Source organism: Pipistrellus hanaki (assembly GCF_964339955.1).
Source record: "Pipistrellus hanaki genome assembly, chromosome: 20".
Taxonomy (NCBI): Eukaryota; Metazoa; Chordata; class Mammalia; order Chiroptera; family Vespertilionidae; genus Pipistrellus; species Pipistrellus hanaki.
The window spans coordinates 10,480,320-10,495,958 of record NC_140522.1 but is presented as its reverse complement, the minus strand read 5'-3'; the positions used below and the strand labels follow the sequence as shown (position 1 = coordinate 10,495,958).

Below are 15,639 nucleotides of genomic sequence, written 5' to 3'. Positions count from 1 at the left end.
ACGTTTGGGATGGAGGTTGTAGCAAATGGGCCACACGCTTCAAATGTGCGCTTAGTATCGTCTGAAATGTCTGCACACTTCCGTTTGAGTGGTTTTTAAGGCATTCTAATGATTTCATAAGCTCTGAATAAGAGCTGACCTTAAAAACAAAGGTGCCAGGGATGACACAGCCTTAGGGTCACGGAGTCCATACTCACAATTGAGACAGCACACACGAGAATCTGAGTTCATATAATTTATTGCAGTTAGCACACAGTTTAAAAATTCACCAACACACCAACAGTACAAAACTAAACAGCATTATAAGTTATTCCCCCCTCAGGAAAATAAAACGTACTATGATTGTCAAAGCTAGATGTCAGTCTAAGTTTTTAGAACAAAGGAAGAATGTGAAACTAAGAGGAAAGAGTAATCGCTCACAATGACCACGAAAAGAAAATTCCAAAGAAAAGTCCGTTCTCTCACAGACATTGATTGTCTTCTCTAAATTAATAAAAATTACTTTAAACATAAACTGTATTTAATAAAAAAAAAACAAAAAAACAAAAAACAAAACTAGAAACTCTTCAAGTAACTAAAGATAATGCTCCAAGGCCATTTTCACAGCTTTTTTTTTCTTTTCTGTTTGTTTGTTTGCTTGCTTTAAATGCCATTACAGCCAAATGAACACGCGTTTGACCAAATATTTCCAAAACAGTCCAGCAACACACAATGGAGTTTTCCATTCAGTATCTTAAGCACAAAAATAGGCTATGTTTACAGTAGTTAAGGCGATCAAATTTTAAACAAAAGCAATTAAGGAGGAGAAAAAAAAAAATAAAAGGGAAAAACAGCAAACGTTTTCCATGCTACTCCCATAGACCTTATTTGTAAGTGCAAGACAGGAAAACAAACACTGTGCAAAACGCTCTGCCCCGCGCGGCCACCACGCCGCTGCAGGGCTGCCGCCTCTGCTGCCACCGCAGTCTGCCACCCCCCTCCCCTCCCCGTGTCAATCAAGGCAGCCCGGCCTTTCAGCCTGGGGCTTTTTCAGTCCATAGAATCTTTTCATGAGGCCGGGGGAAGGGTGGGAGGTGGGATAGGGAGGGCGGGGAAGGGAGAAGGGGGAGCCAAAAAAAAAAAAAAAAAAAGAATGACCTATTGTCAATTTGTGCAGTAGTTTTTCTAAAGACGCTCAACCGGGCATAAATGTGTACACCGAAACTTCGAGCCGGCATGGGTTCTGTGCAATCGGGAGTTTGGGATAAATGCACACTGCACATGCAAGTCTGTAAGCCGTTTGTAAACATTTATATGTTCCTTGTTATGTAGCGAAGTTATCAATTTGCAGCTTACGTTTTTTAGTCAGCTTAACAGTCTCAACTTTAAAGACAGTGGGAAAAGTCGATTTAAATTATATAAAATAAAAATAATAAAAAAAAAAAAAAAACAGTGCATTTACGTTCTTCATAACACCGGGTTATTTCCCACACGGTGCTATTTTTTTTTTTTTTGTTTTTGTTTCTCTAAGGAAATTAAATAATTTTCAACTCACTCGTTAAAGTTATACAATGCAAACAAAGACAAAAATATATCGAAACTCATGCATTTCTGTAGCGTTAATATTTACTCTTCAAGACTCAACTAAGAGCATCAACACAACCTGTCAAGTTCTTTGACACCCCCCCCCCAGCCCGTGTAATCAATTACAGTATACAATAACAGTAATTCACATTTTCAACACAGTTCAACACTGCTGAAGTTGCAATGTCGTCTCCACCCCCAGCAAACCTTCACAGAGACGGCCGCCCAGTGACCAGTGTACGCTCATCGCTTCTCTCACTGGGAGCCGTCGGGAAAACCAGAAGTTGCCACAGAAAGTTTGAAAGTCAACTGCTTGTTTTTAAAAATAGATAATCCAGCATTTCAGAAATTTTCCATTTGGGTCTAAAAGCATTCAGGTTTCCAACAGCCAGAAAGGAGTCATGCAATCGGAGACGCAGAAAGAGGCTAATAAAACCGGAGGGGGTTTCTATACTTTCCGAACAAAAAAAAGTGTGGGGGGGAAGACCTCCAGAGAGACAATGCAGTGTTGACGAAATGAAGCCCTAGGATCGCTTCGGATTCGTTTCAGAGGCTCTTGTTGGCTCACTTCCCCGACCCCCCTCTATCTCTGCCCTGCCCTAAGTTTCTTTATCAGTATGCTAAATTAGTGAGATTCTCATGCTATTCTAAAGTGCAAAAAACAAGTTAATATCCCAACTTTTTAGTTCCAGGAAACAAGACTGCTTTTAGACCGTACCACAACTATATAGAGATCTATGTATATATATGTATATATACATATATATATAACTTATATATATATATATATATATATGTATACATATATAAAATTATTTCCAGAGTTCTTGCGAGCTATCTTCTAAGGTCCAGTCTCTGACCGTGGGCAAGCTCAGGGCTTCGCTTTTGACGGACAAGGAGTTCACCAACTCACAGTGGAACTTGCGGATGTGCCTGTACAGGTCCCCGGACTGCGTGAACCTGCGCTCGCACCACTTGCAGGCGTGCGGCTTCTCGCGGGTGTGCACCACGGCGTGGCGGCTCAGGTTGTGCGAGTACTGGAAGCTCTTGCCGCACTGGGTGCAGGTGTAGGGCTTCTCGCCCGAGTGGGTCCTCTCGTGGCGCTTGAGCGTGTACATGCAGGAGAAGGTCTTGCCGCACAGCGAGCAGGTGGGCACGTTGACGTCGGCGGCCGGCTTGCTGCGGATGCCGTCCTGCTCGCGGAAGTGCGTGCTCAGGTGGATCTGCAGGATGTGCGGGCTGGGGAAGACCTTGTTGCACAGCGGGCACATGAAGATCTGCCCCGCGGGGCTCAGGATGTTGGACACGTAGGGCAGCAGGCCGCCCTCCATGCCGCCCTCGCCCGGCCCGCGCTCGCTCTCGGGCGTCAGCATCTCGTCGTCGCTGGCCTTGTCCTCCCGCTCGAGCTCCCGCAGCACCGAGTCCTCCCGCAGCGGGGCCAGGTGGGCCGGCTCGTACTGGCCCCGGGGGGCCGCGCCCACACTGTCCTTGCCCGCGCTATGCTCCATGTCATAGTCATTAGTGCCCACATCGCTCTCATCACAGGAGGCCTCTTTCTCCACCTTCACCTGCACCAGGTTGCCTCTCAGCACGTCCTGTGAAGAGAAATAAGAGCTGTTCAGATTCTCAACGCCCGAAAGGCTGGACTTGACAGACAGGTCCAGCACGCAGTCAACATCTGCCGCGTCCCGCACGGAGGGGACAGACCTCTGGGACAGAGACTCGGAGCTGCAGGGGCTGGCCACTGTCTTTGCGGCCGCGGCGGCGGCGTGCGGCTCGGCCTCCCCGCCCGCCGGGGCCATGCCCGCCGAGTCCGAGGGCAGGCGCATCCACATGGTCCCGGGCTCGCCGGCCAAGTCCCTCTTGCCGGGCAGGAGGCTCAGCTTCTCCTCTTCGCCCTCGTCGTCGTCGCTGGGCAGGTCGCCGGCCATGCGGCTGCTGCCGTCCGACAGGCTCTCCACTTTGTCCGAGCAGCTCGAGGTGTCCTCCTCCTTCTTGGTGCCGTCGGCCTCCGTGCCGGCCTTGTCCTTGAGCTTCTTCTTGCACACCTTGACGATGTCGTACATGTGCAGGTAGCTGGCGGCCGCCAGCACGTCCTCGATGGGCAGGTCTTTGAACTGGAGCTTGCCTTCGTACATGAACTCGAGCAGGAGCGCGAAGGCGGGCGCGGTGACGATGTCGCTGTTGAGGTGCACGAGGTCCCTCTTGTCCAGCTGGTCCTTGTAGAAGAGGTGGAAGTACATGCTGCAGGACGCCAGCACGGCCCGGTGGGCGCGGAACTGGGCGTCCCCCACCAGCACGGTGCAGTCGCACAGGAAGCCCTGGTGCCGCTGCTCGCTCAGGCACTGCAGCAAGTGTCTGCTGTGGTCTGGGAACTCCATGCTGTCTTCATAACCTGCCGGGAGAGACAGGGGGACAGGCCTCGTGAGCGCCGCTTCGCAGCTTTCCACGCCGGGCCCCGCGCAGAAAATAACGATTCGGCCTGGCAGCCCGGGTGCACGGCCCTGCATTTTAATCAGGCGTCTGGCCGGGAGGCGACCGAGTCACATGCCCGCCGCCCCAACGCGGGCAGGGGAGGCCCGCTGTGCAGGCTGCCTGCCCCCAGCCCCCGTCTTCCCCAACTTTCCCCCAAGTTTTCCAAGCCCCGAGTCCAGGATCGCCTCTGACTGGGAAGGAGGACTTAGATCCCGCCCAGGAGCCCTTCGTTAACGCTCCCCGCCAGACCGAGCCCCACAAAACCTACAAAATAGCTTGGGTTTCAAAGGGAACAACTCATAATGAACAAAGAGGGGTCCAAGCGCAGTCTGGGAGATGCAGGGAACGTGTCTGGCCCTTCTTTTTAGTACTTTTGCTACCTGACTGTGCTCACAAAGCACAATCGAAACATGCACGTTCGGTTGGATAATAACTTAAAAAAGAACACGTCGTGAAATTGCATAATTAGTCCAGGAATCAGCAAACAACTTTCTTTTTCAGAGGCCGAGTGTGATAACAACAAAAGCCCCGAGTGTAAGAACAGATGTGAGAGCCTGAGCTCAGGTACCGCGCACATGGACGGGGCGGGAGGAGCCGCGCCGACAGATGGGAAAGATCATCTCTGATGCGAGCCCATCCAAATATTTTTCTAATGAATTGAGAAAAATGGTCATCATTTCTTTGGAAAGTCTGTACCTTTGGAGACTTGGGGAGCCAGGAGGGCTTTATTTAACTCTGAAAAAATCTTATCTAAACTTTGATCCTTTGCAAGAAGCAAGATGAGTTCCATATTCAGATCAATCCAAACTTTTTAAAATAAAGGCACATTATGTGCAAGTGAAATTCAAAAGCTTTGCAGGTTCAACATTAAAAAAAAAAAAAAAAAAGCCATACTAGAAAAAGAGAAACTATTTTTCTTCCCCCTGACTCTGCCTTACCTCTGTCAACAGAAAATACTTTGTTTCAACATAACTTGATATATTTTGCTTTCCCACTGGCTTCTATTCTTTCAAATAGGCATTGTTGCCCTGGTTTTCTGGCGGAGGGGGGATGAGAGGGAGGGAGAGGCAAGGCGAGGCTGTACAATGGGTCAAAATTCAACTCCTGAAAACCCCACTTCCCCTTTCCTGTGCCAAAAGCAGGGTTCCACCCACCCCGGCAGGCTCGGTGGGAGAATGGGTACACAGCCGTTTCACATTCAGAAACTCCTTCCCTGTTTCTCTACACGCTGCCCGGGGTGGACCGAAACTCCCCCTGACCCCATAACGGGCCTGCGAGGCCACCGCGGAGCACGCCGCGATTCGCAATAAACACAATCACTCCGAGTGCCCCACGGCTCGCACCCATCCTAATCCTGGGGAGGACTAAAAATAAAGGCTGGAGGGCAGCTCACAAGGTAGCCGTGATCAAATTAGGAGGCTGAGCGGACGGAGAGGGCCGAAGAAGGAAGCTTATAAACATCTGATCCAGCTGACGGGGGCCATATGGCAGCTGCAGCCCAGATAAAGAGATTAAGAACAGAGGAGTGCGATTACAGCTGTCTGGCCAATTCAGGCAGCTCAGCCCTACAAGTTCTAAATTAGTCGCTAACACAAAAACTCCTGCAAATAATTACTGTTATGCTGAAATAAAAGATCTCTTAAATATATATTGGAAAGAGAAATGAGGAAACCAAACGATTCTCCTGAGGACAAAAGTTTTCGTGTGTGTGTGTTTTTTTTTCTTTCTTCTTTTCCTTTTTTTTTTTTTTTTAAAAAAAAAACCTTCGGTTTCAAAAGCACCACACAGCTGTATGTTTCAGCAGGGCTGCCGAATGTTTGTGAAGAATAAAGTTTCACAGTGGAATTAATTACACAACAGCCTCGCTTCTCAGCTAGAATAATCCTCTCGTGGAAGTTTGAATGTGGATTCCAGAGAGTTTACTGTTTCTCAAAAGGAATCTAAACAGCAGCGAAAAACAACAACAGAGAGCATTTGAATCCAAAGCGATCTCAAAAAAGCACCATGTCAAAGCTTTTCTTAACACCTCCAAACTTGAAATATTTCTGTGTATTAAAGTTCTTTCCTTGCTCGAGCAAAAAAAAAAAAGGGATAAAAATTAAAACTGCCCCAGCCCCAAGACTACAAACTCCAGTAAAATGTCCGTTTCATAATACTCCATTTCATACATCACTCCTAAACTGGATTAGAAAAGTAATGTGATTTTTCTCGAAATCAAATAAACAAAACACCCAAGCACAAAATAAGGCTCCCTCTAATCTCTCGCTGCTCCTACCTTTCGGACACATAAACCTGATTATGTCCTTCCCTCGGAGGCTCGCTGGCTCCAGGTCCGGGACATCGGTGGAAAAAAAGCAGACAGAGAGACAGATGCAGAGTGGAGAGTATGTTGGAGAGCAATGAGATACCTTCTCCACCGCAGATCCGCGCACACTGGCTCCCTGTCTTGTGTGTTAGAATAAAAGGCTGAGGGATGGCAGGCTGTCAGCTGCTCTGACATCATGTTCAGATGGAAAAATGCTACCTCCAGCTGTGCTCCTTTTAATGCCATATGCTACTCCTCTCCACTCCTGCCACCCGCTTCTTCTTAGGAGAACTTTTCTCTTCTGTTAGTATAAACAAAATACTTCAAAGTCTCCCCTTTTCCCCCCCCAAACTTTCTAACGGCAGAAATGGAAGAGAAAAAAAAACCTCAGCATATGGAGTTCTGTATTTATGGGCTTGCAATGCTTCTGTCTGAGGCCGGGGTGGGGGGACAGGTGCAGGCTGACAGCACCCTCCGGCCAGGGCGCTGGTCAGCAGCCCAGACCCCCCCTGACCCCACTCCCCTTCCCTTTCAGAGCAGTTTGAGGACAATTTTAAACCAAACCCTCGGCCACCTCCAGGCCCATGTCAACATTATGACGGCACCTTTTTTTTTTTTTTTTCTATCTTTCTTTCTGCTGAGATAATGGTGCAGTCTCAGGCTGGAGGGAGGCGAACCATGCCTTCAGCCTGGCTCGCTGCATTCATTATTTCACTCTTATTTAACTACTAATCTGCGGTGACCTTCTCGGGAAAACTTCTCACACTTGTCAGTTACATGCAAATTTCGGTTTTCACCATCAACACGCCGCCAGCGCGCTTTCTGAAACCCTGGAAAGTGCCAGGCTGGGCCGAGGAGACACAGGGATGGGGCCAGGCCCCTGCCCACGAGGCTGCACCTGCCTCTGCCTCTGCCCGACCCTCCTCCGCTCCCAGAAGCGGCCGTTGGCCTCCCCCTCCGCCCCCCCACCACCTGATTTTATTTTTATTTCTCTTTTTATTTGGGAGGGGGTCACTCTGCACTGTTTGTGATCCCAGGAAAACTCTCCCCGGGGGAGGGCGCTTGGGGGGGGGGGGCAGGTGTGGGAAGTTGGGGGACTGGGGAGCCGGGCTCCGCGGGCCGGTGCGATCGAGCGGCTGATGAAACCGGGACGCAATCCGGGCGGGCGGCCCGCAAGGTGCTGCGACATCTGCGAATGTCACGTCCATCCCCACGGCCGGCGGCCGGGGCGGGGCGGGGAGAGGGGGGAGTAGAAGGGGGGGGCCTGGGCCCTGGGGGTGCCCCCCCTCCAGTCCGTCCCCGTGAGAAAGCCCCGCCGCCGGGCTCCTCCGGGGGAACAAAGCCCCCGGCCGCCCCGCGTCCTGCCCCCAAGTCCCCGGCCCAACTTTGTGCAACTTCGCGATGCCCGGCCCCGCGGCCGGGGCCGCTCCGGGGGGCTCTCCCCGCGGCCAGTCGCCGCCCCCCGCGCCCTCGCCCCGCTCCTCCGGGCCGGGGGGCACCCATCACCCGTTACCCCGGCGGGTGGGGGCGGCTGACAGCTTAACGGGCCCCGAGCCCACAAATCACCCCCCGGCGGGCGGCCGGCCGGCTACCGCGGGGCCGGGAGCCGGGGGAGGTCGGGTTCTGTTTCCCAAAGGGGTGTGGGGATTTGGGGGGGACCCCAAGGGGAGGGGGGGACCCGGAGGGGGAGTGGGGGGCCGTGCAGACCTCCCCGCGGCGGAAGGGGAAGGTGAAACCACGGGGAAAGCGGCGGCGGCGGTGCAGGGCGCAGAGCCGGCCGGTGCGGCAGGAAAACACCTTCCCCCGGAGCCGAGGAAACAGAGCCGGGTCAGGGCGGCAACAAAAGAAAAGTCGTAAGAAGAAGCCCTGGGGTGCGGGCGGGGGGGGGGTGGCTACCGTTTCCCCCGGCCGGCCAGCCCCCGGGCCTCCCGGCAACGGCCCCCGTCCGGGGGGAGGGGGAAGGGGGGAACGGGGCTCCCCGCGGCCCCTCCCGCCCCGGGCGCCGCTGCAGCTGCACCGCCGGTGCCCGGAGCGCGGCCGGCGTCCCGGGCGCCACTGCAGCTGCGGCGGCTCCGGGCGCCTCCCCCCGCCGCCCGCCCTCCGCCCTCCGCACCGGGAGGCGCCGCCGCCGCAGCTGCACCGGCCGGGCGCCCGCCCCGCGCCGCAGCTGCACCGGCCGCGGGGGGAGGGGGCGCGGAGCCGGCCGGCCCGCACCCCGCACCCGCCCCGCAGCTGCAGCCCCTGCCGGCCCCGCGCCCGGGCCCTCCCGCCGCCCAACCGCCCCGCTCCGGCCGCCAAACTAACTCCGCTGGCGGGGGGGGAGGGGGCGCCCCCGGCCCGGCCCCCCGCCCTCCGCCCGCACCGCACCGCCCCTCCGGCCGGCCGGCCGCACAGCTGGCGCCCCCTCCCGCCCGCCGGGGGTCCGGGCGCCGCCGGGTCAGAGGCCGCCGGGGCCGGCGCGGGACTCACACGGAGCGGCCCGAGTCCCCGCGTCCCCGCCGCCGCCGCCGCCGCCGCGTCCTCCGCCTCCTCCGCCTCCTCCGCCTCCGCCTCCCGGCCGCCGCCGCCGCCGCCGCCGCCGCCGGACTTGGTGGGCTTCCTCCTCCTCCTCCTCCTCCTCCTCCTCCTCGCGCCCCCTCCCTCCCGGCCCCCCCCGCCCCCCGAGCCCGGCTCCGTCGCCCGCCCCCGCCCCCGCCGGCAGCCGGAGGAGGAGCGAAGAGGCCCCCCTCTCAACGGCTCCCCATGGCAGCAGCCCAGCGGCGGCCGCAGCCTGCCAGACACCGCGAGCGAGCGAGCGCGGAGCGAGGAGCGAGCGGAGCCGCCGGGCCGGGCCGGGGGGGCGGGGCGGGGGGGCCGCGCGCGGGGAGGGGGCGGGAGGACGCACCACGCACGCACGCGGCGGCGGCGGCGGCGGCGCCGGCCAGATGTGGCCCCCCCGTCGGCTCGGCCCGCCCCCTCGTCCCCATGCCTCCTGCTTTCCCCCACTTCCCACCCCCCCCTGCGGCGCCGGGCTCCTGCGATTGACCGAGAGCGCCCGGACCGGCGCCGCCCGCCCGCCCCCTGGCCGCAGCCTCCTCCAATAAGAGAGCGGCTTTTCGGGAGGGGGGCGGAGGCAGTGGCGGGCACTCGCCGGACTGGCAGGGGAGGCTCGGCCAATGGGAGGAGCGGGCCTGAGCTGCCGCTCGCGGTGTCCCAATCACAAGGCCGGAAGTGCCGGGGTGGGCGGGGCCTGGCGCGGCGGGGGGCGGAGCCCTCGGGCGGGCGAGGAGGAGGCGGCGGCGGCGGCGGCGGCTGCGGCGCCCCTCCGGGTGACTTGGCCGTGAGAAAGTGAAAGGAGCCCGCGGGCGGCGGCGACAGCTGCGCGGGGAGGGGCCTGTCTCCAGGCGCGGAGGCCTCTCGCGCGGCGGGGCGGCGGAGCCAGGCGCTCCGGTGGGCGCCGTGACAACCACAAATACACTTTCCAACGCGGGGTTGGGGGTCGGGCCGCTCCAAGTTGGGCCGGTCTCCCCGGGGGAGAGGCCGGGCACTCGGGGACGCCGAGGACTCGGGGCCGGCGGCGGCGATCGGGGCTCACGCGGTTCCCTGTTGTGGGGTGACCCTTCCCGTCCGGGTCCTCGGCTGCCTGCGGGGCCCGGCTGCCCGGTGCCCGCGGGGCGGCGGGCGCGGGGAGGCCGCCTCTGGCGCCGGTCTCGCTGCGGCGGATCGGAGCCTCCGCCTTGCATTTCCCCCGGGAGCCTCCGTGTCCCCGCGTCCCGTGTGCGCTCGCCCCGCGACAAGTAAAAGACATCCCCCGGGTGACCAAATGTCAGGGAGTTAGCCTCAAATTGCTGCTTGCAGGCACCGTAGCCTGATTTCTTAATTGGCACGTAGCAAAGCCGCAACTTCCAACTGCGGAGAGGAGGGAGGAGGACGGAAAAGGCCGCCTGGCTTCGCCTCCCTCCCGATGCACTTTAAAAAAAAGTCATTTTTATGTTTCCAATGCACTTTTATTCCGTTTCTTGTGCTTTGCAGCGAAGCCGTGTTGCAAAGGTGGCCACGAAGAAGTCTAGAAACGTAACGCCCTCAAAGATACTTGGAAATCTTTGCAAGTTAAAAAAAAAAAAAAAGTTGAATCGCCAGGGAAAGAGCAGTGGTTCAAGGACAGAGAAGAGAAACCTGCGGAGGGAAGAAGTCATGGTCACATGCAAGGTGTTTACTCTGGGTTGCCTGGCTGGCCCCGGCCAGCCTGTTGCTCACCAGCTCACCAGCTCGCCAGGAGACAGACCATCCAGCCACGGGGCAAAAGGTGGTTTCCCTTCACTGCCCCAGGCCCCAGGAGGGTGCTCCGGGTGCAAAGTGATTGTCAGGCGTGTGCAATGAGGAACGGAGTGCAAACGGGAGCCCAGAACATTCTAGACCCAAGATGGTGTCCTGGTGGCCTGTTAGGAGCAGGAGGGGGACCCTCGCACCTCAACCTTTCCAGCTGCCTCCCCTCCTGATGGATCACAGGGGTCAAAGTCTTTGATCCCATGACATACAGGCTGGGCGGAAGTAGGTTTACAGTGGTGCCTAGGAAGAACTGATGCTTGTTCTTAATTGATTATTGTCTGGTTTTCCATAGGAACAGCCGTAAAACCTACCTTGGCCCAGCCCTGGAGGGGGTTGCTTCTGTGCTTCTGGTGAATTCTAGGTCCTTCCAGGCTGGTGGTTAGGAGGCCCAGCTTCAGGCTGACCTGTTTCAAGTTAGGGAAATGGGCAAATATTCTCGATAGATGAAAAAATTCACGGTAAAAAAAAAAAAAAGTGAAAATGAGTAGTTTTATTAAGAAGTTTGGGGGGAAATAAGAGGGAGTGCATTCTCCAAGCTGTTTCCCACCTCCTGGAGGTTAAAAGGAACAAATCTCTGGATCAGGGGTCCTCAAACTTTTTAAAGTGGGGGCCAGATCACGGTCCCTCAGAGAGCTGGAGGGCCGGACTATATGAACTACTAATTCCTACTGTAACACCTCGGCTGCGCTCACTGCCCAAAAAACCTGGTGGGCCGGATCAGACTCCTCTGCGGGCCGCATGTGGCCCGCGGGCCCTAGTTTGAAGACCCCTGCAGTCTGGATGAATAGAGTGGCTTGATAGTGTCAGGACAGTAAGGAATGAAACCATGAGGACAGCAGAACACTCAGGCTGTCCACAGAAAGCTCAGAAACTCGGCTCTAGGGCGTCTACTGCAAAATCACCGCTCTAACAAAAGGTTTTACAAATCCGTCCCACCCGTGGGAGAGCGGCCCCAAGGTCTGATGGGAGACACAGATACACCACAAGTTGTGAGCCGTGTGCTTTCAGGTCTAATAGTCATGGCTAGGGTCTATTTTGGGAGCTGAGTAGGGGAGCCAGGGACATATAGATTAAGTGGGTATTTAAAGAAGCCGGTATGCCATCCTTCAATTATGTAAAAGATTTTATACATTTATGAACGGCATGAAATCAATAAAAGCGTTTCTGGAATATTTGTTGTGTTCAAGGAAGTACTCTGATGGGATTCGAAAGGAAACAAAAATAAAAAGTGAGATAGGCTCTCTCCTTCCTGAGGTTCAAGTTTAGTTGGGAAAAAACTGGTGTGAATATATAAAAATCAGAAACAATATATTCTCTCTCTCTCCCTCTCTCTCTCTCTCTCTCTCTCTCTCTCTCTCTCTCTCTCCTGTTAGAAATGAACAGGTTGAAATGGCCTAAATAACAATATAATGATGAATGTCAGAGGTAAATTTACTCTTTATTTGCTACCACAGTCTACACCCTGGTCCCTGCCCAGGGCGGTTGTATTTTCTCTGCCTCCCCCCCCCCCCTCTTTTTTTTTACATTTAAAAACTATTTTAACTCTCTGACTTTATTTTAAAAACGATGCTTTTGATCATCTTTGGAAAGTCATCAGCATGCAAATGGAAAGTAAATGAAGACCGATAGCAGAGGCGGCATCATACAGAATGATATTAGTTATTAAGTCTAAATACCCCCACCAAGTGCCTCAAACCAGGTCTTTTCACTTCTGCACAACAGGTTTAACAAATTACCAAGATCCAAAGCTACTTGTCTAAGTTAAAGAGCCAATAATCTTTCTTTTTCTCTCCCACAGGGAAAGGTAAAAAAAAAAAAAAGCAGAAGCACAGTCTCAAAACTATCCGAAAAATATACATTGCTCCCTCTGAAATCCTGGTCCTATGTTGTTCCAATTGGTCCACTCTTTTCTGGAAGTCCGATACTATAAGTGATACAAGTCATTCAAACATGGTTTGATTTCTTTCTTTTTTTAAAATATATTTTATTGATTTTTTACAGAGAGGAAGAGAGAGGGACAGAGAGTCAGAAACATCGATGAGAGAGAAACATCAATCAGCTGCCTCCTGCACACCCCCCACTGGGGATGTGCCCACAACCAAGGTACATGCCCTTGACCGGAATCGAACCTGGGACCCTTCAGTCCCCAAGCCGATGCTTTATCCATTGAGCCAAACCGATTTCGGCTGGTTCGATTTCTTGTCTTAGAACAATTTTATGTCTTAATAACACATACATTTGACCAGTAACAGTTTAACACTATAAAATGTTGATGGCCCAAATAAAATTTAATTTGACGAGCAACTCCATAAAATTAACATGAACCACAAGTCACATCTCTGAAATAACTCAGTGTTTTTATTACACTTGGTGCAATAGGTCATGTTAAAAAATGATCTATGGAGTTAATTGTTGAATAATGGTTTTAGATAAACTTCATGTGTAATTGGAACTTTTCTTTAAAAAATTAGGGAGGCAAGCATTAATAATAAAAAAAAATCAGATATTCCAAAGTGTAATATTTTAAAGATGATAATTATAAAATGTGATAAAGTGACCCTGAAGAGGAAAAACACTAACATTTTCAGTGTCACAGCACACAGAAATTCCATTAATGTATTTCTTCTCTCTCCATCTTCTCTCTCATTCTCTTTGGGCTGTTAGAAATGAACAGTGGATAGAGCGTCAGCCTGTGGACTGAAAGGTCCCAGGTTCGATTCCGGTCAAGGGCATGTTAACTTGGTTGCGGGCACATCCCCAGTGGGGGGTGTGCAAGAGGCAGCTGATCGATGACTCTCTCTCATCGATGTTTCTAACTCTCTTATCTCCCTTCCTCTCTGTAAAAATTCAATAAAATATATATATATATATATATATATATAAAAAGAAAGGAACAGGTTGAAAAGAACATACAGCTGAGACTAGTAAAAAATAAAAAAAAAGTAAACGGACAAACTGGACACACACCACAACAATGAACTGAAAGGAGACATAATCTTTTTAAATATATATATATTTACTAGTATATGTAAATTCCACAAAGCATTTGGTATACCCAATCACTCCCTGTGTGATAAAGTCTGTGATGCTTGAATCTTATTCAATTCCCGAACTAGGATAAGCCATACACAGGAGATAATTTATTCTGATCCTCAGCCCGTAAGACAGAAATAAAAATTGTCACAAACTTTTCGGGGAGGCCCTCAGCAGATGGGCCCCGGGCACTGGGGTTCACTCTCTGCGTTGGAGACAGACTGAGCCTGCACCAGCATCCAGACCTGCTGGAGGGTTAAGGGCAGAGCGAGACGATCTTCCCAGAACCGCCTTTCCTGTGTAGCCAGTTTCCAGTTGCTTACTGTAAATCAGAGCTTTTACGTGAGCGTCATAAATCCAGAGCATAATGGCCAACGGAGGTTCAAGGCCTGGTTGACAGCAAGACTGGCCACTTTGGAGGATTAATTTAGAAAGAAAGCCCAGAGCCATGCAACCCCACCTTTTTCCTCTTTCTCAAGCTCTCCTGTCTGTTCTTTGCCCCCTGCCCCGCCCCACATCAAATGCAATATGCCTTCTGGCACATGGCAGAGAAACACGACAATGATGCTTTTTATAGTTAACTTTGCGCTGTCATACATCCCTTCTTGATTCTGGTATATCCCAGGCAACTTCCAAGCCCCAGGGCAGCTGCCTTCCGGCCAGACATTGGTGTGAGTTCAATCAGTTAAAAGTTACCCTAATACCATCCTAAACAAAATTAATTGGTGTAGACAAGTCTGCCACCCTTAAAAAATTACACGGTGCCTCCGAAATTCAGACGTGACAATTACTCGGTGTTGTGTTGGAGGTTGCCTGAATTTGGATAATGACAAGATGCATTGATTTTAATCTTTGGGATTTTTAGATCCAATTCTTTCAAACAACCTGATGAAACATGATTTTTTCCAGGTGAGTGGATTCTGTTAAAGATGTAACACGAAACCTGTTGTTCAGACCTCATTTTTAAAATTACATAGATCTCTGTCTTGTTTTGTTTTTTAATAAAATTCTATAAAGATATAGTCAGCAGATTATTTTGTGGAGCATGAAAGAATAAAATCTGTGTAACTATTTCAAAGCTACCCTGTTTCCCCGAAAATAAGACAGTGTCTTATATTAATTTTTTTCTCCCAAAGTTGCGCTAGGTCTTATTTTCAGGGGATGTCTTATCTTTCCATGCGCTAGGTCTTATTTTCGGAAGATGTCTTATTTTCGGGGAAACACGGTGATATTCTTAGTTATAGTTATTGGTTTAAATTTAGGTGCAAATAAACTTAGAACAGGTGAAGAGAGCAAGTGCTATCACAGTAGGGATAGATGCTGTGCACCTACTATGTGTTACATGCTGTGCACTTACTATGTGTCACATGCTATGCTTCTGACAAATAAAACCAAAACACATCCATCTGTCTGCATTCCCATACTGACAGCAATTTTTCCTTCCTTTTATGCTTGGTCCACTCTTGAATTCAGCAACTTCTTAGACTTTAAATCAACAGGAAGGAAAATAATCCAAAAATTATCGCCTGAAGAACTCACTTTAAAGAAATAAGGAATGCATTCTCACAGCTCTTACTTATTACATTTCCACCGTGTGCTCAGTGCCAATAATACACCAATAATAGCCTCCCCCTTATATAGTTATAGCGAGGATTTACAATACAGGAATGTCATTGTGAAACCCACTGGGCAAAGAAAAGATTTTCTTTTCTTTTTCAGAGTGGCCAAGAAAGCATACCAACCTTAATTATTGAAATAATATAAAACCACCTTAATGAAAAATCTTTTCTTACAAAGAAACGCTATACATTGTATAATGGAAAAAGTCTTGATACATACCAGATTCAAACTATTCCTGGTAATCAGAGCAGACAGAAGGTTAAGTCTCACTCCAGAAATTTACTTCACTCCGAGTGACAACAGGCAACTCGGGGAGTTGCTTTCCTTACCAAGAA

The 15,639-nt window shown here is 51.9% G+C and overlaps 1 protein-coding gene across 4 annotated transcripts; it reads right to left on the bottom strand.

Annotated features, from left to right (window-relative positions):
• Nucleotides 1-220: 220 nt before the first annotated feature.
• Nucleotides 221-8,957, bottom strand: ZBTB18 (zinc finger and BTB domain containing 18). 4 transcript variants are annotated; one of them, XM_084868539.1, is made up of 3 exons: nt 6,314-8,298; nt 3,271-3,958; nt 3,015-3,158 (listed from the first exon to the last, which is right to left on the bottom strand). In XM_084868539.1, exons 1-3 carry the CDS (start codon nt 6,324-6,326, stop codon nt 3,149-3,151), a joined length of 711 nt encoding a protein of 236 aa, XP_084724665.1. In that variant the 5' UTR covers nt 6,327-8,298; the 3' UTR covers nt 3,015-3,148. The 4 variants fall into 4 exon arrangements, with proteins under 4 accessions (XP_084724663.1, XP_084724664.1, XP_084724662.1 ...); XM_084868537.1 differs by lacking the exon at nt 6,314-8,298 and adding an exon at nt 8,813-8,957 and having other exon boundaries at nt 221-3,958; XM_084868538.1 differs by having other exon boundaries at nt 221-3,958; nt 6,447-8,294.
• Between the last annotated feature and the right edge of the window lie 6,682 nt (nt 8,958-15,639).